We start from the raw sequence: 25,622 nt of genomic DNA, 5'->3' as shown, positions 1-25,622 counted from the left end.
GGGGCGTTGATGACAGCACAGACCCAGCATTGCTGGGGCTGGTGCGCCGAGTGGGCCTGTTTGTCCCCGGCCACTGCCAGCTGGTGCTGTTTCGGGCCCCCACGTTTACCGTAACCACACCATGCCCTGGCCCATGGACATCTGGTTGTGGAGCAGCTGTTCTATGCCCCCACAACGCTGTCAACGACATCTGTGAAGTTACGGATAGCATTCGCCCTCACGCATGCCATCTGTCATGGCTTTCGACATTCTCAGCCCCCCAGACCCTGTCTGGTGTACCTTTCCATACGTGCCTGTGCCTGCATGACAGTTCAAACATAGTGGAGGTTGACATACCTCCTTGGGCACGCCGGGCCCGAGGCAGTAGCCACGGATGCCCCCGAGAACCCATAGGGGACTGTCTGCATGGTCCCATTGTGGGCCCATGCTCATGGCTGCCTTGTGGGGATGCATGTACCACAGGTACCACATTACCCTGATCTATGCCCACTGCAGACTGTCCTAGGGACAATGGTGACAAAGGATGTAACGGCAGGGACTGTGCTCATTGACGGGGGTTTAAAGCTGGGTACTGTCAATTGGCTGACCAATGGTGGACCCAGACACACCTTCCTGCACCATTACAGACATTTCATCATCATCAGTACCTGGGGCACAAGATTCAGGTTCCCTGCTGCAGGTCACCAGAGCAGCACCAGAACCTACGGGAGGAAAACATGGAACACAGATTACAGTCTCAAAACATATTTGACAGAGATGCATTCAATACTAATGCACACATTCAGAAATGGACACATGCACTCATGGACACTAACACACATGCACACCGGGCACAACACATGCACACCCCAAGTAAACACAAACATCAGTACCGGGTTTCACTACTCAATTACTACAACTGTATTACGTATTGTGAACACAGTCACCAGCAGTCTACTACAGAGTTACACTACTCTTCCTAGTTTTTAAATTGTTTTTCAGATAATGTTAAAAGACTCACCAGCATGTATGGCCTGCCTCTTGCTAGATGGGAGGGACCTGGAAGTGTGAAGAGAGTAATGTCAGTACATTTTGCCATTTGTTTTAAAATGATACAGTACAGTAGTACACTAGTTCCCCTTTTACACATCAGCTGCACATAATGTCTGTATATATATCATGATGACAGATACATACCACATGCACACCTTATTTCATGAAGTAACAGTGTACAGAACAGTCATATGTACATACCAGGGTTAACTCTAATCTCACCCTTACCTCTCTTCAAACGACACTCAAACTGTACTTCCAAAAACCCCTGGCTTTGTTCTTCTTGGAGTCCCGGCTAACGCCCCCCCCCTACCCTCTCTTTACCTTTAACCCTCATTGTGCATAGAAACTAGCTTCTACCCTGTTTCTTTCACCTTGATGTCCTTCTATGCTCTGACCTACTTCTCCCATCCCTCCCACCTCCTCTTGACTGTCTTCCTTCTTTTTCCCCACTTCCCCTTTTTGACTCCTGCCTCTTCCATATCATTGTATCTTTCATACTCCTTCTACTTCTCTACCCTTTCCCCAACTATTATTTTTGCTTTTGCCTTATTGCATAACCGAAAAGCTTTAGGTAGGATTGCTTTAAACCAACGGTACATTGTGTATGACTCTAAACTGTTTGAGTTCCTTACATGTATGTTGATTTAATTAACAGGCTGGTGTACAATTCTATTATGTTGGCTGTCTGTATTAACAACTTGTCTGTCTGCCTTTTTTTTATGTGTGGAGCTTTTCTCCACAGGCCTCTACTGAAAATGGACATATATCCAGCTAGACTATCTGGGTCAACAAATGTAAAAGTAATAACAATAAATGAATATGGCATCTTACCTGCCCCGGGGTCTTGCTGCTGTGTGGATCCAACCTCCATCATGATGCATGGGGGGGTTTCTGCTGTTGTTCTGGGGCGGGAACCCCAAAACTTAGCAGTAGCCCCCCCTTTCTGGTGAGGGGGATTTTGGCCCCCCCCACCTGTGGCAACCTGTTGCCTGCGGATATCTGCAGCACCTGGCGGACATTTCTTATCAAATCACTGCAGTGATGTCTCACCTGCTCATATGTCCTATCATGCATGCCAACATCATTTATCCTGCTAACAGGTTTTGCCACAGTGCAGACCTCTCCTGCTGATTCTGGGTGGTGCGTGAGAACAGGATGGCATAGTCACGCACCAGGCTCTGGTGAAACACGCATCCTCTGCAGCAGAATATGATGGGTTCCTTTTGGAGCCATGTCAACTGGAAAGGTACACAAACAGGTTATCAGCATAGTATCTCAACAATACATGGTACACATTCTATACAGGGAGTATTAACTTTCTTATTACTGCTTGGTTAAAACTTGATTACAGTGTAGCTATCATTCTATGTCATTTGTACTAAGCACTTGGCCTTCAGACCAGTTGTTTTACATTAGGGAGGTTGGTGGCAAGCACTGTGGTGGCAGGACACATATCTTTCATCCTTAAATTGGGAACTGCTGATTGAGGGGCCCCGTGTACAAGTGTATTAGTTCTGGTATGGGCAGTTGGCCTTCAGGCCAGTTATTTAACATTAACAAGGTTTGTGGTCTGCACTGTGTGTGACAATAGGCTGTACTCTGCCATTCATAGCTGGGGACATCTGGTTTCAGGTTTATAGTGCCTGCATATCTGAGCTGTATCTTACTGACATTGCTACACCTTGTTTGTTTTAAAACACTACATCCAGGCCTCCTGGATCTACCTTTGTTTATATGCTTGTTATTTGTTAGCTTGTTATTTCACTGGTATGCTACTTCCACATAGTACACAGCTTTCAACATCTGTGACTCACTACTGATATCTGCATTGCTTACTGTACTTTTTCCCTGTTACACATGACAGCAAGTGACTGCTTTCATTGTTGCATTTACTTTTTTGAAAATTGCACTTAGGTTACCTGGCACTTGCTCACTGACGCTTTTATATCAGTCAGCAGTTGTAGGTAATGTCAGTACACCCTCACTCCCCACTAGACCTTGTTTTCAATCATTAAATTATTAAAAATTCAAATAGTATTCTAGCATGTCCAGAGGTCAGTTGTCAGTTCCCTCCCAGTCCAGCTGGTGAGTGTGGTACTCCAGAGACAATGTTGAACAGATGCATGTACACAGACAACCCCCCCTCCTAACAACAAATTCAAACTCATGTGAGTGATGCAACCATATACCAAACTGGAGGCTAGGCTCTGTCTACTCAATACCCCATAACCAGTCAGGTGGCAAGGGACCACACACCACTTCCAGTCTCACATAGACCTACCACAACAGCGGACCTAACACATGATCACACATGAACATACTTGTAGGCTCGACCACAGCCCGCCTATGCAGCAGAGACCTCCTAAGCAGACATCCAGGGAACCACTACCACAAACAACATGTGCAACACATATCACACAAAGCCAATGTGCTGAACACTCACAGCCATTAACAGTATAAAACACACCTCATACACCTGTACTAGGTGCCTCTACCATCGGCACACTAACATCAGTTCACCCGGCTTAACGAGGTGAGGGTCACGGTGTGCAGCCTGTCGGCACTATGACCTGCCACATAACACAAACACTCAGGTAACCCCAAGGCAAGTACAGGTATGACTCAGTCAATGTCCATGCTGGTGTGAATGGCCTGACACATTCCTCCCTGGACTACATGACATGAGACAGTACAGAGCTCTCTGAGCACGTAGCCCAAGACAGTTTGACCCTGACCTTGAGTAGCATCCTACCCTCACCTAGAACCATGCCACAATATCAAGGCACGATGATCCCTTCCAACAATTGACTGACATACTGGTGTCATTCACAGGTGTGCCAATGCCTGCCATCTTGGGGTGGTATGCTTTTGGGGAGCTTGCACCCCCCCGTCCTATTGGTTTCGGAGCCCCCTACACCCATAGTGCCTTATTGGCGGCCAAAAACCCCCCATCCATTTGTTACAAAGGATGAGGAAGTAAGAGTATGCATCAACACCAAAGTCTGACCTAAAGGTGAGATCAAAATACATTCTGGACATGTATCTGTCATTTAACATGCCTGTTTCAGGGTTTAAGGAGCACAAGTACTACCAGGTTATGCTTTACCATTCTTTCAGCCCCCCAAATTGAAAAAAGGAGGGGGATGTATTAACAGACCCCCCTCCCCATTTGGGGGCACAGTACCATAGGGAGGCCCTTTGGTACAAAAAGGGTTTGGGGCCGGGGAAGAAACATGGTAGGGTCTGCTTTTCAACCCCAAACCTGTGGATTAAGCATGTTTTACCCAGCAATATGAATTCACTTAGGCAATCAGTCCCTACCACCCTCTCAAGGGCCCATAATTTCATAATGCACCCGGGATTCCTAACCAGACACCAAGCAACTGGTACAGGCCATACCTCTCAAGGGGATGAATGGAAAGATTTATATGTCCCAGGTAAATTCCCCTGGACCCGGGCTATCCCCAAGGGCAAGGGTGCCATAACGATGTCCAAGCAAAAACATCTACCCCCCAAGCCCTACAGCCAATGCTAGGGGAACTGGACCTAGCCTGCATACATGGTGTGGGGGGCATATTCCAACCGAAGGCCCCTTCACTCTGTTACCACATACGGTTGGCAATCCCCAACCCTTATGGAACTATATGGATTTAATCAAACCCCAGGTACACTTCTATGTCATTTAAACACAGTTATCATGGACAAAGGGCATAGCAGCAAAATTTTAAGGGGGGAAAAAACAAACACATTTCTAGGGTTACCAAGCCCACAAATGCTGTATGAACCTATGAACATGTTTACTGCATGTACTTCGCCCTATGTTCATGTGGGGTTTGGGGGGGCACAGGGGCGGGTACTTCGCAAGGCACTCACATTTGGGGGGTTCATCCCAATACGGGTTTGGCCATCAAACCCCCCCTGTGAGTCCCATTCTCACCTGGATTTACAAATAACAACCCACAAGCCAGTAACACCTTCTATGAGCATTTTAATTCACGTTTTAGTATTTGAAGTGTGCTACCCTCACCCTTGGACCCTGGAACCACAACAACATTTATTGCTTTCCACAGAATCCCACATCTCATTACTGTCACACATATCTAACCCGAACAAATGCACAATTAAATCCTGTCCAGTGGAGTAAGTAAGGCAATTTTAAACAATATAATATGAACAGGGCAAATTACATACACAAGGCATCTGTGGGACATGTTTAAGAGTTCACATTCACCAAATGCACTTTGGGTACTTGTTGCAGCGTTTGGGGCAGGTCCCCCCCCTTCTCCCCTGTGGTTTGTTTCCCGTGCTGTCCCTCCCTATCCTCCTGTCCTCCACCTCATTTGCAGAAAATGCATATGTTTGTGGTACTCTGGTGTGTCTCATTACCCCCCGGGGGCTGACCAATGAAGACGATTTAATCCCCCGGGCCCTTACGGGTATGTACCTGAACAGGCCCTCATAAAGTGGTCCCCCCAATGAGGGGAAACCTCTACTGACCCTGGGAATTGCATCTATGCCAACTGGTTGTGTTCAAATTGGAAGTGTTAAATATGGGCAACTGACAAATATTCATATGTTTATATTTAATATTACATACAACCCTTTTAGGGGGATACCCAAATGGAAAAGTACATTTGAGGTGTCAAATACACAGGATTAACCGTATTTGCATTACCTTTTTTGGCAGCTTTGGTGCTTTTTGCTTTCTCTTCTCTTTTGTTTTGCCTTTTTTGTTGGCTGCTTTTGCTCGGCTGTTTAAATTTTTTTTGTTTTCCCCTGTTCTTACTCTTTCTTGTAGGTTTTTTAATAATGTAGCATGAGTTAGTGGGTCTCAAGCTTTTGTGGTTCTGCATAGGTCCATGTGATGGTCTGCACCAATTTAAGAAAATTTTAATTATAATTGTATGATTCATTCTCATTATTTCAACATTATAAAAGGGGGATTAGAAGGGGGTTCCCCTTTCAGATTGTAGGGGGACCATTGGATGCTTTGACATGCTTTGGAATTTTTACACTCCCATGCTTATCTGTTTTAATTCAGGGTTTATTTTTTGCCTGTTCCTTGTAGGTGCTGCTATGCATACAACTAATGTCATTGTTTGCTATTAAAAAATTTATTTTTTTTCAACTTTCATATATGTACATTGCTGACATTATTGGGTAAAGTAACAATTTTAGCAGGGCTGTTTTTTCACTCCTAGTATGGGAACCATAATTACTATAAAATTTAATTTTGGGGGTAGAATACATACCTTTATTTCATTCCTACTTTAATGTTCCACTTATTTTGCACTTTTCCCGTATGAAGTATGGTTAGTTGGCATAAACTTGACAAAGGCTTTGGTAGGGTACATTCTTTTATTCCTTTTACTTTATTCCTATAATCAAATTAGGGACCTTTAAGCAAAAAGGGGGAGTAGGTCTCACAGGACCAGGCTGGTTGAGACTGGTTTTGGATTTTTTCACTTTTTCCCGAGTAGGTGTATAATGCCCTAAACATTTTAAGATTTAAAATTTTGTTGGGATAAACCTTCATATATGACAACCTTTTTTTTTGAAAGTAAAAGTACAGGGTGTTTCGTTAACATGAACAGTATGGGAATAGTAATTTGGCCATTAAAACTTTCCCTGAAATTTTTGGTAGACATTAACCTTTAACTGATTCCAAACATTTATATTTTTTTAGCATGTTCTTTAAGGCGGGAGGCTTGTGGGGGCATACAGCTAAAGTTCCAATTTTTGGTCAGGGGTTTTTTTTTTGAATTTAAAAGAGTAAGGGTGTAAAAAAGTGGAGGATTTAAAAGGGTTTAAAGGGAAGAGGACAAGGGTCAGGGTGTTGCAATTGGTTCCATTTAGCATGTTTCCGAGTGAGGGATGGAACATAACTATATTTCATATGTATTTTTAAAAACTGTTGTGTGAAAAAACCCTTTAATTTTCAACCTTACTTTTTAGCAAGAACAAGTCGGGCTTTTCGAACCGAACTAGTATGGGAATCCGAATTTGGCCATTAAAACTCCCTGACATGCTTTGGGGTAGTACATCCCTATATTGCTTTTATCTGTTTTATATTAAAGTTATTTTATTTTACATTGTTTTGTAACAGCATGGGATGGTATCATACAACAATTTACCAAGGCCTGGGTTTAATACATGGGGTTTTTGCAAACTTTTAAACATCAGGTGTAATCAAAGGCCATAAAGGGATTTTAAGCACTTTAAACCCGGCTGCCCTTTTTGGGGGCCCCAAAAAGGGTGATTAAAAAGCCAACCCCTAATTTTTTGAAAAAAAGAAAAGGGGTGAAGGGAAAAGGGGGGGAAAAAGGGGGGCACAAAGATAAGAATAGGGAAACAATATTTTAGGGGGATGTTAAATAAACCCCTTTTTGGCAGCAAAACTGTCATTTCCATTATTTTTGAAATTGGAAACCTTTTTACCCCTGAGAAGGGCAGGACAACATTTTTTGTTGTAGACCCAAATTTAAATTAATGTTTAAATGTCAACAGACTGGCGACATGGACACTATGTTGGGGCTAATTTTTTTGTGGGTACAAGGGTTTTTTTTTTTTATAGATTTGTCATAAGGAATTAAGCGGGGATAGGTTGGGGGAGGGTTTAAAAGACAAACAAAAAGTCACTGTATGACACACGGGGGTTTCCAATTGACAGGGGCGGAGGTTGGGATACGAGGACACAATAAAGTGGAACTGTATACCCAAGGGAGTTTATTTCCTTAACCCCGGACACTGTCTGGGGCTGTGGCAACGGGGGGCTTTGCTTGCCACACACCTCAGTGGCGAGGGGGCCCCGAAAAATTTTTTTACCCCAAAAGGACACCTTTAGGGGGGGGCGAACCCCTCCCCCATTGCAGAGGGGGGGGGACCCCTGCAGCTTCCCCCAAAATGGCACACCCCCAGGGTCCGCCTGGGACTATCCCTGCAGTCGCCAGTAGGGGGGGGGTGGGTCCCCCTGGGGCCTGCCTTCCCGCGTTCTAGGTTTGTGGTAGATGTTAGTTTTGGGGATGGCATTTTTTTCCTTCAGATTAGGAACGCATGCTTTATTCCCATAAACCCCCGATATTCCCATTGAAAAAGGGCAACAATATCACTCATTTTTTGAAAGAAATACCATCAAACAAAATGCAGGGGTTTTTTCAAAAATCTTTGCGGTATGCAGGGCAATGCACAAACAGGCATGATTATTTTGAAACGGGCAAAAGTCCATGATTAATAAATGTTCACATACCTTATTTAGTGGGGGTTTGTTTTTGGGTTATAGGGGTTTTGGGTGAAAATTTACACATTTATTTACAATTGATTTAATTTTTAATAACACAATTAAGTTGAGGCTGATTTTAAATAAAACTTTATTTGCGCGCAACCTGTTAAATAATCCCATCCACTTATTTTAATTTGCAAACATCACCTGCACCTTTGAACAGGCAGGGGACAACTATGGGTGAGTCTGTCTAACATTCATTCTTCTGCAAAATTTTTACTGTGTACCTTAAGATTTGGCCTCATTCCAAATTTACAAGAAAAATTTATTTAAATTTCTTCCCCCGCTTTAGTTCTTAGAAACAACTGGGGCTCTATACAGGGGTTATTCCTTTATTTTTTTCAACAGACCCTTTCTGACTCTCACAACCTGCAACTTCACATTCATTGGACTTCAGGTTTGTTCACATGTTAGCTGGGGTATTCCACTTTCCAAAAGCCTTTTGATGATTACTTTAAAGGGGATATTTTCCATTGATACCCAATTCTAAACTGATTTGGGATCTGCAGGTTAATTTTTAATTCTTGGGGCTCTGTATTAACCTGTTTAATTTTACAATTATTTTATTCCTTTCATATGATGAACTTTTTCAGCCAACCTAGACTTACAATTCCCGCGCCATTTTTACTTTTAATCAATACCTGCAGTGTTCTGTACATGCTAAATACAAATTTATTTTCAAGTAAGGGGGGGGGTTACTAACCTATGGGGGCCCCCAGCCCTACGCACATCTCCAAGCACCCCATATGAAATAATTTGGGCTAAATTCCTGGTATCCCAAAATTAAATCCTTACATACAAAGAAAATGTAAATTCTCAGTAGTGGGGGTGGGCTACCCGGGCCTCCTGGACCATTCGGTAACTTCTTCCTTGCTCGCTTAGGTCCCTTTACGGGCCCGCTAATGCGGGTGCCAGTAGCACTGGCAACAGACCAACTGGTAGTTTTTACTCCCCTAACCTGGCCCTCTGGGTTGGGCCTGTTTTGGAAAAGGGAACCATTTCTGGCTCCTCCGCCCTGTCTCGGGGGCCCTCACCTACTCCACCATTTTCTCGGCGTTTAAAGTTTCTGTGTGATTCCCCTATGGGGCTTATATATGCCCCTTTTCCACTTTCTCGTTCCGTTTTGGGTTTACTCTTAGAAAAAATTATCTGCCCATTTTTTTATCCCATTTTGTATTTTGACTAGGTTTGCTGTCATGGAGGGTTTAGTACCCTTTATCTAGTGCATGGTATCCGGGTTGAAACTAAACTGATTTTTGTTTTCCACAAAAAGGTTAACCTGTAATCAAAAATGCCAAAACACTTTTAACATTAAAACCCTCGCCTTTCCAGGAACAATGGCCCCTCATTCTTTCCCCAACGGTGTCCCTTTAAACCCTTAATTGGTAGTGCCAATGCACTTAGACGTAGTTCAAACAGTTTTAGTGTAAAAGGTTTCAAACCCGGGGATTTGCACTTTTAAAAATTCTCATAAGTCTGTCTCAAGCAGCTTAGTATAGTACATTTCTGACATTTTATTCTTGGACTTCAAATAATGTCCTTTCATTCCCTTTTACAAAGGGAAACTTTTACATTTGAAAACTGTCAGGGGTTTTTGAACAAATGGTCCCAGCCTTCCTATCGCCCCTAACCCGGCCCCTGAGTTGGGTTGAAGGGGACAAGGACCAGACCAGATTTGGCTCCCCCAAAGGGGTGCCCAAGCCCCCCATACTCTTCGTGAGGTTTTCACAAAGTTTGCGGATTTGCCATGGGGCATAATGGTTTTGAATTTTCGACTGGCCTTTTTAAACTCTTCCTGAAAAGCTTGTCATCTCCATTCTATTTTATCCCATTAGATTTTTGCTTTCAGGAGCTTCATGGTTGTGGTTTAGAGATTTGTATGGGATCCTGGGTTAATTACAACTGATTTTGATTTTCCTGACCTATATTGAGATGAATAAAAGCCAAAACCTTTTAAGCACTTTAAAAGGTCCCCATTTTGAGGAGAGGCATTGCTTGTGGGAGGGCCCCAAATGCCTTGGGTAACCCCAATTGGTAGTACAAATGTTGTTCAACTAGGCAAAAGTTTCAGCCGTAAATGGCAAGGGGCCCCAAATTTTCCTTTTTAAAATATAGCTAGGGCAGTTTGTCTCACAGAGCTTGTAGGACACTGAATTTTATTCTTTTTACCAAAGAATCTCCATTTATTGCTTTTAAAAAGGTTTTTCTTTGACAAACTGAGGGGGTTTTTGGCTTTTTAAAAAAAAAATTTTTTGGGGGTAACCCCCCGTCTGTGGGAGCAAAGCCATTTTCCTGGTTACTTTGTTTTAGTTTTATATCCCTTTTCCCCTGCTGCCTGCAAGGAGTAGCAATTTTTTACAGAACAAACTTTTTAAAAAAAAAAAAAAGGAATTTAATTTTTTTCCTCTTCCTTTAACATGAGGCTTTTGGGGGAGTTTGGTATTTTTACACATTTCCATGGCTTCTGGGCTTTTACTTTACCCTTTAGTCTTGGGCCCTTTTTAGGTTGCCACACGCCCCCTTTTTGGGCGTAAAACTGTTGACAGATGCCCCACACCCCTTTATATGCAGAATGCTGCTCACACTTTTTCCCTCCGTGTGAGTTTTAAATTTAAATTTGTTGGGCCCTTTTTTTTAAACTTCTGGAGGGGGTGGACTTTCATAGGATTTTTTAAAAAAAAAAAAAAAAAAAAATTAAAACAAAAACAAAAAAAAAAAAAAAAAAAAAAAAAAAAAAAAAAAAAAAAAAAAAAAAAAAAAAAAAAAAAAAAAAAAAAAAAAAAAAAAAAAAAAAAAAAAAAAAAAAAAAAAAAAAAAAAAAAAAAAAAAAAAAAAAAAAAAAAAAAAAAAAAAAAAAAAAAAAAAAAAAAAAAAAAAAAAAAAAAAAAAAAAAAAAAAAAAAAAAAAAAAAAAAAAAAAAAAAAAAAAAAAAAAAAAAAAAAAAAAAAAAAAAAAAAAAAAAAAAAAAAAAAAAAAAAAAAAAAAAAAAAAAAAAAAAAAAAAAAAAAAAAAAAAAAAAAAAAAAAAAAAAAAAAAAAAAAAAAAAAAAAAAAAAAAAAAAAAAAAAAAAAAAAAAAAAAAAAAAAAAAAAAAAAAAAAAAAAAAAAAAAAAAAAAAAAAAAAAAAAAAAAAAAAAAAAAAAAAAAAAAAAAAACTTTTAAAGGGCCCCCCAAATTTTAAAATGGCCCATTTCTTTGGGCACTGTGTGTTCCCCTTTCCAAAATTTTTCTGGAGCCAAAACTAATTTAAATTCCTTTAAAAGGGGGCTAGTAAAAGTGAAGGGTTTTGCGATTGCATGGGTTGGGATAGTTATCCTAAGGGGATTGAAGTTAAAGATACCCTTTAGAAATTGTTTGATTTCAATTCTTGAGAGCAGGGGGGGTAAGTTTCATGCAGAATAAAATGGCAGCCAAGTTTGCCTTTACAGAGGTATAGGCTAGTCCAGTTTTGAGTAGCTCACAAGTAGGACAAATTTGTAGGGACCCCCACCTGGAAGTGCCTTATATTCTTCTTAAGACGCCAGACAGAAAATCTTTCCACTTAGAGATGTAAGACTTTCTAGTAGTAGGTTTTCTTGCCTCCTGGAGCACCTGAAGCATGTTTTCAGAAAACTGGTGTTCTAAAGGAATTAAAACATTGTCAGGCTGAGAGCCTACAAGTTCTGATGAAGCAGAGAGACCATTTTCATTGTGATTAAGTCCATTTTGTGTGGTAGTTTGTAATGATGGCTCCTGGCTAGTTGAAGAAAAAGGGGAATCAATGCTGCCTGGGCCAGAAAGGAGTCACCAGCAAGATTTTTGGTCTGTACAGTCAGATTTTCAGTAGAACCTTTGTGACTAGGGGGGGGAGGCATAGAAGTACTTCCTCTTCCAAAAGAAAGACATGGTATTCATCCTCGATGCCTGGAGACATGGAGGCCTGGAGCAAAAAAGTTTGAGCTATCTATTCTAAGAGGCAGACAAATCTATGAGAGGAATACCCCATATGTGGACTATGACTAGGAAGAACTCTCTACTTGGTATACATTAATAAGGGTCCGCATGGACCTACTTACAGAATCTGCAAACACACTGTCTTCATATAGACTTGTAAACCACCTGTATGGACAGATTTGCTTAAACAGCTTGATACCATGCCAGAATAGCTAGGCTGCACAACTGGTAGGACTTGGTTCCTTCCCCGTTTGTTGATGTATCACATTATTGTGTTGCTACCTGTGAAACTCCTGAGGCGCCCTGGACTCCATAGATGAGAAAACTGAAGGGCTCAAATAATGGCCTTCATTTCTTTGACACTGATGTGTTCCCTCATCTGTCTGGAGGACCACTAGCCCTGAACTGCTGAAGAACATGTCCATGCTCCAACAATCCAGAGCTGGTGCATCTGTGTGAAATTCCTGACAGAGTGAGTAGGCGGAAGGGAAAGCCTGGATTTTTCTGGATTTGCAAAATCTACAATTGTACCTCTCTTCAAAAAGAGCAAGAGGGGGACCTGGAAGTCCAGTGGGTGACTGTGCTGAGACCAAAGAGATTTTTACAAGCCTTTTCACTTTCTAATACCATGATGGGGAATGGGTCCCATTCCTAAGTCAAAGTATGAATAAAGTGTATGAAATTAGTATTGTTTAAATCTTTGATACGAGTCAAAATTGTTCTTTGTAGCACCTGCAATGTACCCAGAACCAACTCCTGTAATTCATATGGAGTTACATGCATTGGTTACATGTCTAAATATGACTGTAAATTCTTTATAAGACTTGTTCATACTACTATTGGAACTGTTTGGATATCTTTCTTCCACACTGCTCTTGTTTCGGTCTGCAAATGCTGATATTTTATGAATTTGTGCCTCTCATAAGACACTATAAATCACTGGATATAAGAATTTCAATGATCAATGATACCTTTGTCTTTTTTTTCTTGGAATATTATATCTGTTTTTCTTGCATCTATTTTTTAAACTGTTGGTAATGGGTGATATCTTGTGATATAATCACCACCACTACTACAGTTCTTTGTGGTTCATGTTCCCAGTGCTTCTCAACTACTTCAATACTGTAGTGTCTGCACAATACCCAATGCAACAGTCTTGCCATATTATTGGGGTCTATATCATGTTGCCAAATTTGAATGTCATATGGTCGACACCATATGATCGAACTTATAAAAGTTCGAAAGTTTCAATGGAGATCTCCATACAGTGTGGAATGGGAAGATTTCCCTTTTCTGCACTGTAGTGCCATCTCAGACTTGGTATATTTAAAGAGTGGGGTGTGCAGGGGGGCTTACTTAAATCATTCAGGTAGGTTTTCTCTTTGGTTTATTTTTTTTATTACATTTTTGAACTTTTAAAGAATGAGAGAAGGTGGAGAGGGTCTGAACTTCTCCTGGTGGAAAAAACTGTCAGACAGGTATCCAATGTGCAACACAACACCAGATCCTGGCAGTGTCTCAGAGAATATTTGTGGAGATTGAGAGTGAACCCCAGTCTTTCCAGAAGTGAGACTGTGAAAATGAGATGCAGCTGTAGGGTGTCCTGAGAGGAAGCCTGGATAAGAAGGTTGTCCAAATAAAGGAATACTTTAATTCCTTGGCCACCACGTGAAAACCCTGGGAGCAGTACATAACCCAAAGTATAAAGCAGAGAACTGCAAGCGCGATGAAAAAGCAGAGAACTGCAAGCGCGATGAAAAAGCAGAGAACCTGAGAATTTTCTGCAGGTGGAGTGAATGGAGATATGTAGATATGCATCTTTTGAGTCTAGGGAAACTAAAAAGGTTTGGGAGATGATAAAAGGAAGTAGAATTTGCAGGGAGAACATCTTGAAAGATGGCACCTCCAGAAAGGTGGAATAAGTCTAGAATGAGTTGCCAAGTACCCCCTTTTCTGAGGACCAGAAAGCATCCTAGATGCTGGTGGGGCACTGGATCTATGGTGCCCTGGTTGAGGAGGCCCTGTAAGGGATGTGGAAGGAGGTGAACCAGATTGGAAGGGGAGGGGGAATACCTCAAAATTGGATATTTCCTCAAAGACATCTTGTAACTCTGCTGAATGAAGAATCATAACCACTTGTCTGTAGTGATGAATTCCCAGGCTGGAAGGGACAAAGTCTGATAAGGGAATTCCTTAAGGAGGTGCCAGCAGATGGTCAGACAGAGATGGAGTTATTCTGAAAAGGATGTTTTCCAGTCTTGGAATCTAAGTTTGTTATGAAATCTTTTCCTGGGCTGTTTCCTGTCATTCTGAGTGGGCTTCTGATCTGCAGACAAAGGATGTGGGCTTAGCAGGGTAATTTCTTTGAAACATAGGCACTGACATGAGAAAAATATGTTTTAAATTCTGCATTAGTTTACCCTTTGCTTGCAAAGTCCTGCAAAGTACTGCAGCAGAAGGTCCAAATAACAGCTCCCTGTGAAGAGAGGAATCCAAAAGCTTGTTCTTAATATCTTCAAGAAGCAGTGCCGTATCCAGCACTAGGCAACCTAGGTAGTTGCCTAGGGCCTGTGTTGGCTTGGTTCACTATAAAAATAATAATAAAAAAAACCTTCAGTAAACATCATTATAGATCTTTGGTAATTCCAACAAAAGACGACAAGCATTAGGACCTTGGGGAAGCTTCCAACCACACACCGCGAACATTAGGACCTTGCAGAAGTTCTCCTGACATGGGAGAATTTTTATAAGCCCCAGAATCCTCAGCTTTTCATTTCATCATGTCAAACAATATGAGAGATTTAGAATGCAATGTTTGTAAATAGCAAGTCTGAATTGAGCAAACATGGATTTGTTGCTCTTTAGAGCAAGTGTGAGAGTAAGTCTGAAGGAACTGTGCACAAGAGGTATGCAAACAATGATAGTATGATGGATCTATTCCAGTAAGACAAAGGTGTGTGTGTGTGTAAAATGCTCCAGTTAAGGGCACTGTCTAGTTGTGACTTTGCTCAAAGTCAAACTTTGAACCTTTAATTACAAAAGAACAGGCAAGTAAGTGCCCTAAACCTTCACACTAGCTACCAGGTCTCCTATTTATTGCTTTTGTAGATCACTGAGGATAACAGTCTGTCAATATCAGTCAGAGTTCCAGAGCTGTGTTGTTCAGCATCAATGGTGCAACAGGTAGCAAGGTTGCTTTTGGTACAAAAGCCTGTGGGTTCTGTTCCCATACCAGGTAGATCAATTCCTGACACTACTGTGCAAAATAAGGAGGAGGCGGGGTGATGCACTCCTGAGTGTTTCCTCCTTAGGACGAGATATCTAGTAACTATGAGGTTTGCCATCCATTCCTTATTGTATATCACCAGCACAGCAATTTCTTTTTTTGTATTTTAATGGAACATGGGCAACTTATTCTTCAAGGGCAGGAGGCACTGAATTTGTAGATGAAACACTGAAATGCAAAGTTGTTTGCCAGCAGCAACCTGTTCATTAGTTATAGCTCTCCTTAATGTGGAATTATACAGCTGAGTTTTACTTCTGCAGAGATTGTGTATAGTGAATGATATTGGTGGATTTATAATGAGAGCTGTTTGAGTGGCCTTTTATGGCTGAAATTTTCTGAAATGGGTAGTTTTGTCATTATTGGTTCATATGTTTTGTTTCATCGCTTACTGGAAAAATGTTTAAAACTACAAATGCAAAACACCCACTCTAACAACTGATGCTGTGTTAATCAAGGATTTTAATTTAATACTATCAGGAAGGTCAATCAAAGAACACATGCATTTTTGCATGGTCCTAAAAATGTTTTCAGGGGGCCCATGGTTAAAAACAGTTCAATGGTGCACTTAATCTGCCACTGGCCAAATGTATAAGAATGTGGGTTTCACGGGCAGAGAAATTTACTGCTCCGCATACTAAATCTGTTTTCATTGTGAGACTGTATTGTTTTGTTTAGCAAATGGCTATCAGTGTTTGTGCTATAAATTTTGAAATAGAAGCTTTAAATAAAATACAAATATCTGTAATCACCGGAGACGTAAAGAAGAAAACAGTATGCACACTGACAAGCTTGAAGTTGTTATGGTAACATGAGAGACATGGTCAAATAACAAGGCACTAAAAAGGGCGGGGTGCAGGCTGCAGGGAGTGGGGGGTAGTCCTGGCTGGAGGGGCACTGATTTATTACCCTGCCTAGGCTCCCATTTAACATGATCCAGCTCTGCCATCGAGTGACTGTAGGTGAAGCCAAACAAATCTAATAACTGAAGCAGTAGCAGAAGTCCTGGAGGAAGCCTGCGCAGAATCATAGCTGCATTTAATGTGCATTGCAACTCATGTAGCTTGTCCAAGCACACTTCACTTGATACTTGGTGCCAGAAGCCTCAATGTTAGCCATGGTCTTAAGTCATTTAAGTTTGGTAATTTAAAGCCCAAAAGGCAAGATTGGCACAGGTGTATACCTTCTTATCATACTTGTCCATGGTCTTACTATCTATGTCAGATGGCAAAATATTAGCCACTGGTAGAAACTTAGTAGGTTTATCAGTGGAAATTAAAAAAATATATAGAAGAATCTGCTACAGGGTTTTTGTAGATAAATTTTATTCTTCAGGGACCTTATTGAAACCTCTGATGTTTCTTTGGATATGGAGGGAGGCTGGCAATTTGGAGAACTAGAAGTGGATGCAAAGCATCCAGGAAGGCCACCAGGACTGGAGGAACAGGAGAAGGTTATACGAGCCCCTACTTTCCAGTAAATTATAGTACCGTTTTTGTACATCAGTCACCATTGTTTACAACCAAACTTATTATGTGAGGCTTGAATTTTATTTGCATGGCAGCCCTTCATTACATACACTTTTGCAAGCTTTTTATTTCTCATATTAAATTTGTATTGCAACACATTTTCATTTTTTTTTACCTTTATTTGACTTTTATCTTAAGAAAAAAGAAAAATAACTCTTAAGATTTTTTCTCTAGTAACAGGCATGAATGTAGCATACTATACCCTTTGCAGGCTACTCAGCTAATTCAAAGTAAAGAATAAACAGAATGTCTAGATCCAAAGTTCCCAGTTTTTTTTAATAAATATCCTTCACGTGGGGAATTCAGTTTTGAATGTGAAGTGTAATTCTGTATTTAACACCCAGATTGTTGAAAGCATGGTGAAAGTAAGCATTTCTGTTCACTTCAGTTCTAGCAAATATTTCTTCATCTCTGATCCAATGCAGAATCTGAATGGTGAATAAATGACTCGGAGACATAGGGCCAGATTCTAAAAGACTTCCTCTTAATTTAAGTGACTCACTTTGGTATAAGGCCTCAGTAAAACAGACTTGAACCAGGGGACAGATTCCAAAAGACCAGTTCTTGGTGTAAGTGGTCACTTGCACTGAGTGCAAGTCTTTTAGAAATGGGCCCAAGGAAATGGGGTTTAACTTGCATGTGAAATTTACTAAACTTGAGCCCTCTAGAAGAGTGTACCAGATACCACCCAACTTTTTAAAATTAGCGTCTTAAGGTACACAATTTAAAGATCTATACACTATATATAACAATGGTCAGTACTCAGCAATGTGTGTGTAAGGTTTGGCACACTCCACACACCATTCTGTAAGTTAATACAGCTAACTACAAGGTAAAACTAAGTCAGGGTAGGTTGCAATATACTACCCATTGTTGTCTATGGGCAGAATTTGGGATATTATTACTTCTGGTATGCCAGCTTTTACTAAATGGCATCCATACAGTATTCAGTCATCTTCAAATATCTCATAGTAACAGAATCATGTTGATTGGTTGAATTCACTTTTGTCAAAAGTTAATCTTCTGGAAAAAAAAATAATGCCATTTTTTTTTTTTTGCAGGGAGTAAGCCACTATACACCCTCATCAGGGGGAACACTCCATGTATACCCCAAAGTTTTATATACCTATGTCAAGGTCCAGTAACAGTGGAGAAAATGGAAACTCCATTGTCATTGAAAGTTGTTTAGATACTTTTACTTTGGTCTGCTGGCAGTCCAAGAAATGGCCATCAATAAACTTACAAGCTCCCACTGTAATTATAGTATTCAGCCTTTTCTCGCAAAAAATAAATAAAAAGATGACCGAATTGTAAATTTTTTTATGAACTTGTAAATTACGTTATTATTAATCTGTAGATATGTCACAAGTCTGCACTGTTGTGGAGTCTCACAAAAGCAGTGTTTTTGAAAGTATGGACTCCATGGTACCAAGTTCACATAACACAGTCGTTACTGAAGGAGATAAGATGCTTAAAACTATGCACAGCGAATATTACCAGGGGCTGAAAACTAGCCTGCTACAATAGCAAACTCATTAAAGAAAAATCTGCAGTGGTATTGACATAAAATTGAATTAAACGCACATATGAAACAAAACATTTCCACACAAAAACTGATTATAATGCTTTTTTTTTTTTGCAAATTCTTGAAGGATTCTTAAAGACCATTTAGCAATGACCATTAAACAGATATACGATTCTAGTCTAGTGTAGAAATTCCAGAAGTGACAATGTGGTCATACAACCAAAACGGAATCCCACTCTACCAGAGAACATTTATTCTGCGCACGCACACACACACACACACACACACACCTCAGGCAGGGACTGAAAACAATTTAGTATTTAAGCATTAACAGCCTAATCCAAAAAAACAGTATATGCTAGCTACTGAAACTGGTACAATGTTTGCTCACAGTTAAGGTTTAACTGTCATTGCTAAGGTTCTATATCACTTACCACACCTGCAGCAGTGTCGACACCCAAAGAAGCCCAGCTCAAAGCGAGACTTAGAAGCCCTAGGCATATCATTCTGAAATACAAAGAATATAAGTGATAAATGTTGAATTTTAGCCACTGAATTACATTTTATTTAAATTTGTATGCATTACTGAATATAGTGGAAGTAAAGCACTGTGAATGTAGCCTGCAAAATATCTGCAGTAATCCATATTTTATTTTACTGCATAATGTACCTGCTACAGAAACCCCCTTTTGCTACTACAGCAGACTATAAACTTCTAGAATGTTGTTCATTCCCTTAGCTACACTTAATTTAACACAATAGGACAGCTCAAGCAGATAAAAACAAGCACAGCTAAATACATTAATTATCCAAAGACTAACAAGCTCAAGGAACCACAGAAGTATTATTTAATAACAAAAATACAAGCTTTCACATCAAATGCTTCTTTGGGTGCACAAATTAAATTAAATTTACTACAATATTAACATTGTATGCGCAGCATTTTTAAAAGATGCAACCATTTGATCATGGACAGGTATAATGAAGACTGACTGTTTTATGACACATCAATGAACCTTCTGACAAGGTCACTTGCATCACTTCCTCTATGCTACAGCAACTTCTGAGTGATTTTATCAGTACAGGGGGTATACAGGTAAAGGTTCGTGCACAGGGTATATATGTTGGAGGACTTGCTTTGTACAGAAAACACTTTTTGAAAAACATTTCTGTTAAAATTCAGTCTGCTTATTTTGTGGTGCCTGCATGACCTTCAAAACAGAGAGGTCCACAACCAAATGGCCTATACCTTTCTAAACAGCAATTTACAGTCATACTCTAGATGCTTAAACTACACTGGGAATAGATTCCTGTACAATCATAAGGCACACCATCTAATTGTTAGTTACTTTTTCCAGCAGTTTAGAAACACTGATTTCTGACAACTGATCTGATTGGTATGTACCACCCAGTGTTTCTGCCCCTCCCTGATGAGGATTTCATTTTTTCATGCATTCTTGAGTTCTATTACTAATCTAACCTCACAACTCCTTCATGAAAGCTACTCCAATCCAACCTTTCTGTAAAACAGAATTCCTTCATACCTCTCCTAGGCAAGTGATGTTGTAACTTTAAATTGTGCCTTTTTGTTTTCGTATGTAATTTTTAAAGACTTTAGCTACTTTAAGAGTACGGCTTGCTTTAAGTTACTTAACTCATTACTAACATCCATGTGGTCAGTGGCGGCTGGTGACTTCAAATTAAAGGGGGGGCTGCAGGAAACAGCTGAATGGGTGGGGCCAATGGGAGGGGTGGAGCCAACTAGAAAGGGGTGGAGCTATGCTCAAAACCACAATTGGAACTTTAATTAAATAGGCTGCCCTGGGTGCCAAACCATCATTATGAGAGTACAATCAAGACACAATGAAGTGTAGAAGAAAAAAACATTTCAATGCATTGGCTACATGACAGCTTACTTAATATCACGATGGAAACAAAAAGGTTGTGAGGGATGAAAAAATAAAATTACTTTGTAAATACATTACTGGAATGCCAGCCAAAATCAAGTATAAAAAACAAGCAGCACTCAACTCAAACCACTTTTCCTTGCACTGCAGTTCTAATTATAATTTATATTCAGCTTTATAAAAGTACCAAGTAACATGCTGACACCCCCACTTGTAAAAATGTTTCTTATCCAAAAAATACCTGCTGCCTGACAACAACTATCTACTTGCTTCATAGGGAAGACATGATCAAAGTAAAAAATGAACAGCAAACAAGAAACAAGCTCAAGATAAATTGCTTCAAGGATTACTGCACAGGTTATGGACCACACATAATAGATTGGCATTCTGTTTAGTTAACGGGTAAAGCCTGCAAAGATGACTGCAAGTCTCCAACAAATGTAATGAGCTTCTGAAAATACTGTAATCCTGTCCTTTATTACAAATACTGTCATATGAATTTCAATACCCAAGGCTTATACGTTTATCTAGTTATGTAAATATTCTCTGCATGGCAACAACAAAAAGGCTTTCAATGTTGGCAATTCTTTAAAAGTATGGTTATTAAAGCTTACTTGCATCTTACAATCTCCGACAAGCTTACCTGATGGTCAGTTAAAGCATTGCTACTTGCTACTTAAACACAGAGCAACACGGCACTGCAACAGCATGCATTTTCTGAATAATAAGAAGCATAAATCAAAAGTATCAAAATAGGACAGAAAACCAGAACATTCTGCAAAATCAAGGACATATGAAAAGCCACTGTAGTACTTGTGTCTACCTTGGATGGGGGAATACTCTGCATAACTGCTCCTTGCCTTGCTTGGACACATCCAGAGTCACTACATGGGGGGAGTGGGGTGCAACAAGTATGTCACAATTTGATGTGTCTCTGGCTGATGGTGATGGCTCTGACACTCGTACCTCTCAACCTCAGAGCAAGAAATCTGGACAAAGCCATACACAGAAGTGGGACAAAGGCCCAAAAATAAGGACACTTTTTAAATATTGCTCTTATAAACTTAGAAAGATAATAGAATAGTAGTAGGTCTTGCATTAGTATGAATTTTTTGAAGGGTATGAAATCTGAAACTCAAATGTCTACCATTATTTTCTAACTTCAATCTAATGATTTGCAACTAATTTGCAAGAAAACCACAATTTTATAAAAAACGTACCAAAAATGTGATGCAAAAATATAAAATCGCCACACAATACAGCTGTGAACCTATCAAAGACGGGACACCTTTTTAATATTAGTACTGTTAACTTGAGCAGCTGACAAAATAAGAGAATCTACATGCATTTTTGAAATAAAAGTAATCTACAACTCTGATCATTACAGTTATTTATAATTGCAAACCCTCCACGTTTTCTTCCAAAATTGCCATTTTGCGGAGGGATTATTAGGAGAAGAGCAACATTTTGAGCCAAAATTGGGGACAGTTGAAAGGTTTGGATATTCCTAATTCTATAACGTGATTTATTTGCACGTACCTCTCAACCTCTTAATGCAGGAAATCTGGACAAGGCCAAATATATTGGGGGAACATACAAACAAGTACTAAAAATTGCTCTTGTATAAAAACTTAAGACAGTTGATAGAATAACAGGTCTTGCTTTCGCATGCATTTTTCTGAAGGTTATGATGTCTGAAACTCAATGTCTGTCATTATTTAGTGACTTCATTCCTAAATGATTTGCCAGAAAACCACAAATTTTATGAGGAACAAACCAATAAGAAGAAGCAAAAATCTATTAATTCTGCAAAAATCTGGACAGTTGAGAGGTATAGTTCATCCGGGGCTGTCTTTGAGTTTGCTGCCCCCCCCTCACAAAATCATGGTCAAATGGAGCCTCCCCCCTGCAGCCATTCCAATGTCCCATTCCTTGGTTATTTCACCCAGTTTACCATAAACACTGTAATGTGCATGCTGCGTTTACTTCTGCAATGATTTGGATTTCATTTGAAAGTTTAATTTTGCATTTTACAGCACAAACACTAATAGATATCTGCTAAACAAAGCAATGCAGTCTTACAATGAAAATAGACTTGGCATTAAAACTTCTCTCACCTTGAAACGCACATTAATTGAGATAGCATTGAAACCCACATTCAAAGAAAATACATTTTGCCAGTGGCAGATAAAGATTAACTTTGGGCTGTTTTCAAATCACAGACCCCTTTTACATGAAACATACACATGCTCTTTGATATACCTTCCTGATTGTATTAAATTATGTTCCTTGTACAATACAGTACAGTTTTAGACGGCATTTTAAATTTATTGTGTTGAACATTTTTCCAGTAAACAATGAAATAAAATGCATGCACCAATAAAGACAAAATTACCCAATTCAGAACATTTCCATCATAAAATTCTACTCAAACTTCTACAGTCCGCCAGTATCAGTAAATATGCACAATCTCTGAAGAAGTAAAAGTCATCTAAACAATTCCACATTAAAAAGAGATATGTAACTAATGAAGAGGTTGCTGCTAGCAAACAACTTTATATTTCATTGTTTCATCTACAAATAAAGTACCTGTTGCCCTTGAGGAATAAATTGCCTATGTTACACTAAAAAATGATAAGCTAGTAATATTGCAATAGGGAATGGATGGCAAACTGATAACAGGTTCATAGTTACTAGGTAACTTCGCAAAAAAGACTGCATCATTCACCCTCTTTGCAACACAGTACAGTATCAGCAATGCATCTACCTACTGTGGGAGTAGAACCCACAGCCTTCTGCATCAAAAGCAAGTACACTACCTGTTTTGCTATTGACAATGCAAGCAGACTCGGCATAAGAAGCACTAAACATTTGCTCCCCTGCAGCTCTCAGCTCCTTGTAAAATCTACTCAACACTCAGCTGTCTCCCTGAACTATGCCGCACAAGAAATCTGGAAAAAGCCAACATTTATTGGTGGGGGGACAAGCCCAAAAACCAGGGAGACATTTTAAACATTGCTTGTATAATGTTGGAAAGTTGCTAGAATAAAATGTTGTGTTACCACCATACATTTTACTGCCAAGTCTTGAACCCAGGACCCTGTGCAAAACAGTCAGAGCAACATACCACTATGCCATATCAGCTGTTTTGTGAAAGAGAGGAAGACTGAAACTTAAATGGCTATCATGTAGTGAATTCAGTTCTCACCATAGCTGTCAACCTCTTAGCAACAAACACCTGAACAAAGCCAGTAATGAGGGAATACAGCCCTCAAACATATTCAGTGAATTCAGTTCTTATCATAGCTCTCAACCTTAGCACAAAAAACCTGGACAAAGCCAATAATGGGGGAATACAGTCCCAAAAATAGGGATAAATTTCAAATATCCATCTTATAAACTTAGAAAATTGCTAGAATAAAAGGTTTTGTGTTACCATGTACTTTCTGAAGAATATAAAGTCTGAAATACAAATGCTTGTCATTTTTATTTATGTAACATTTGTTAACCAGGAAAGTCTGACTCGGAACAAAACTAAATTTTCAGCAGAGGCCCAGGGAGAAATACTCCAGACATGTCTTTGTAAGATGGGAGGATAGTACAGCATGCAGAGGAAACCCACACAAACACAGGGACATGCAGATTCCACACAGAAGGCACCCTAGCCTAGAATCAAACCAGAGAACCTGTAGCTGTCAGGCAATAATGCTACCACCGCACCACTGTCTATGTAAAGAAACAAAAATACATAAACCACAGATTGTATGAGGAACAGAAAAAATATGAAGCAAAAATCTGCAATTTTTTTTTAAATGGTGGTGGGTAGGGAATTCAGGCTCTTGCCACCTGGGCCCAAGGTACAGGGTACAAGCCTGAGGTATTCTCTACCCACCACCATGTATCCTGAGTTCTCTAGCCACCAGTATATAGCAACTGGGGCATTTCATACACAGGCATGCACACACACACACACACACACACACACACACACACACACACCAGTTTCAATCCATTCTTGCAGTACAAAAGCCTGCAACTCCATTCCTGCAGTAGAAAAGCCTGCGACGAGAGCAAGTCCTTCCCCTTCCCGCAAGGCTCATGCAGTCCAATCTCCTTCCAGTCTATGCAGTTGCAACTGCATATACTTCTTGGATATTTGCTGCTGAATTCTGTCTTCCTAATCTTGACTGCTGGTTTGGTGTGTATATGCACTCACGAGGTTCATACATATTTTCATACCCCAACTCGACAGTGTTTTTCAAATGCTACCATTACAATAAGATCAGTGGAACTGTCTCTGTCTGTCCAAATTAAAGGTGGGTGGTGCTAGCTTTTCTCCTATTCACAAAAAGCAACGCAACAAATCACAAATATTATGAAGCAGGTATGATGAATAGAGTATAGATAAAAACAACAAAAAAGAAGAACACCATCACAAATTGCTTCTACTGGGTCCTGAGCACCAGTGAAAGCCTCTTTGCCCATCCGCAAAAAATATAGACATCCACACACTTTTTACTAAATACATCCCTATCTGGAAGGCTTTCTTAAAGTAATGTGATGTGGCTTTCTTTAAATCAAGTGAGTCTATAATCTTCCCTCAAATTATCCGCCTTCCCATAATCTGCCACCTTGACTTAGAAGCAGTCATTCTTTATGTACCATCCTGTGCTAATAGTACCAATGGTCTTACTTTCTGTTTCACTGACTGCCATTTTGATAGCAGTATTTTTTATTTTTATTTACTTATTCGTCTTTTGTACAAACCATTTCTCCTCAGTTTTCTACTGTGTGACCACATAATAAGGAATGATTGTACCTTGCCACCACTATCTGACGAAGAATGTATTCTCGCTACATAAGTATGTTTTTGCCAGCCAGCCTCTTAAATTTTAACGTCTTTAACAGAATCCATCCATAGTATTATTTTTTAAGCAATCAAATACAATTACGACAGAAGAGGTACTAACAGACAGGTATGTCTGAGATCTGGAGATATGTGGAAGCAAGCAAATGGGACCTATTCTTTTAGTGAGTCAAAAAGTCTACTAGGATAGTAGTCCAATAGGATAGAAGAGGTAACTAACAGGCAGGGATATATCTAGCTGGAGATTTGTGGTAGTAAATGCAGT

General features: G+C 39.8%; 1 protein-coding gene across 1 annotated transcript in view; it reads right to left on the bottom strand.

Annotated features, from left to right (window-relative positions):
- TTYH2 (tweety family member 2) overlaps positions 1-25,622 on the bottom strand; it is a 2,201,930-nt gene that overhangs the window by 625,660 nt on the left and 1,550,648 nt on the right. The window contains exon 6 of the mRNA XM_044085133.1: positions 19,018-19,090. Coding sequence (XP_043941068.1) covers positions 19,018-19,090 — 73 coding nt within the window. The remainder of the gene's footprint in view (positions 1-19,017; positions 19,091-25,622) is intronic.

This window comes from Protopterus annectens, chromosome 10.part0, assembly GCF_019279795.1.
Source record: "Protopterus annectens isolate FY-2018-M chromosome 10.part0, PAN1.0, whole genome shotgun sequence".
Taxonomy (NCBI): Eukaryota; Metazoa; Chordata; order Ceratodontiformes; family Protopteridae; genus Protopterus; species Protopterus annectens.
The sequence above is the reverse complement of the archived record's forward strand: the minus strand, read 5'-3'. Positions and strand labels throughout refer to the sequence as shown.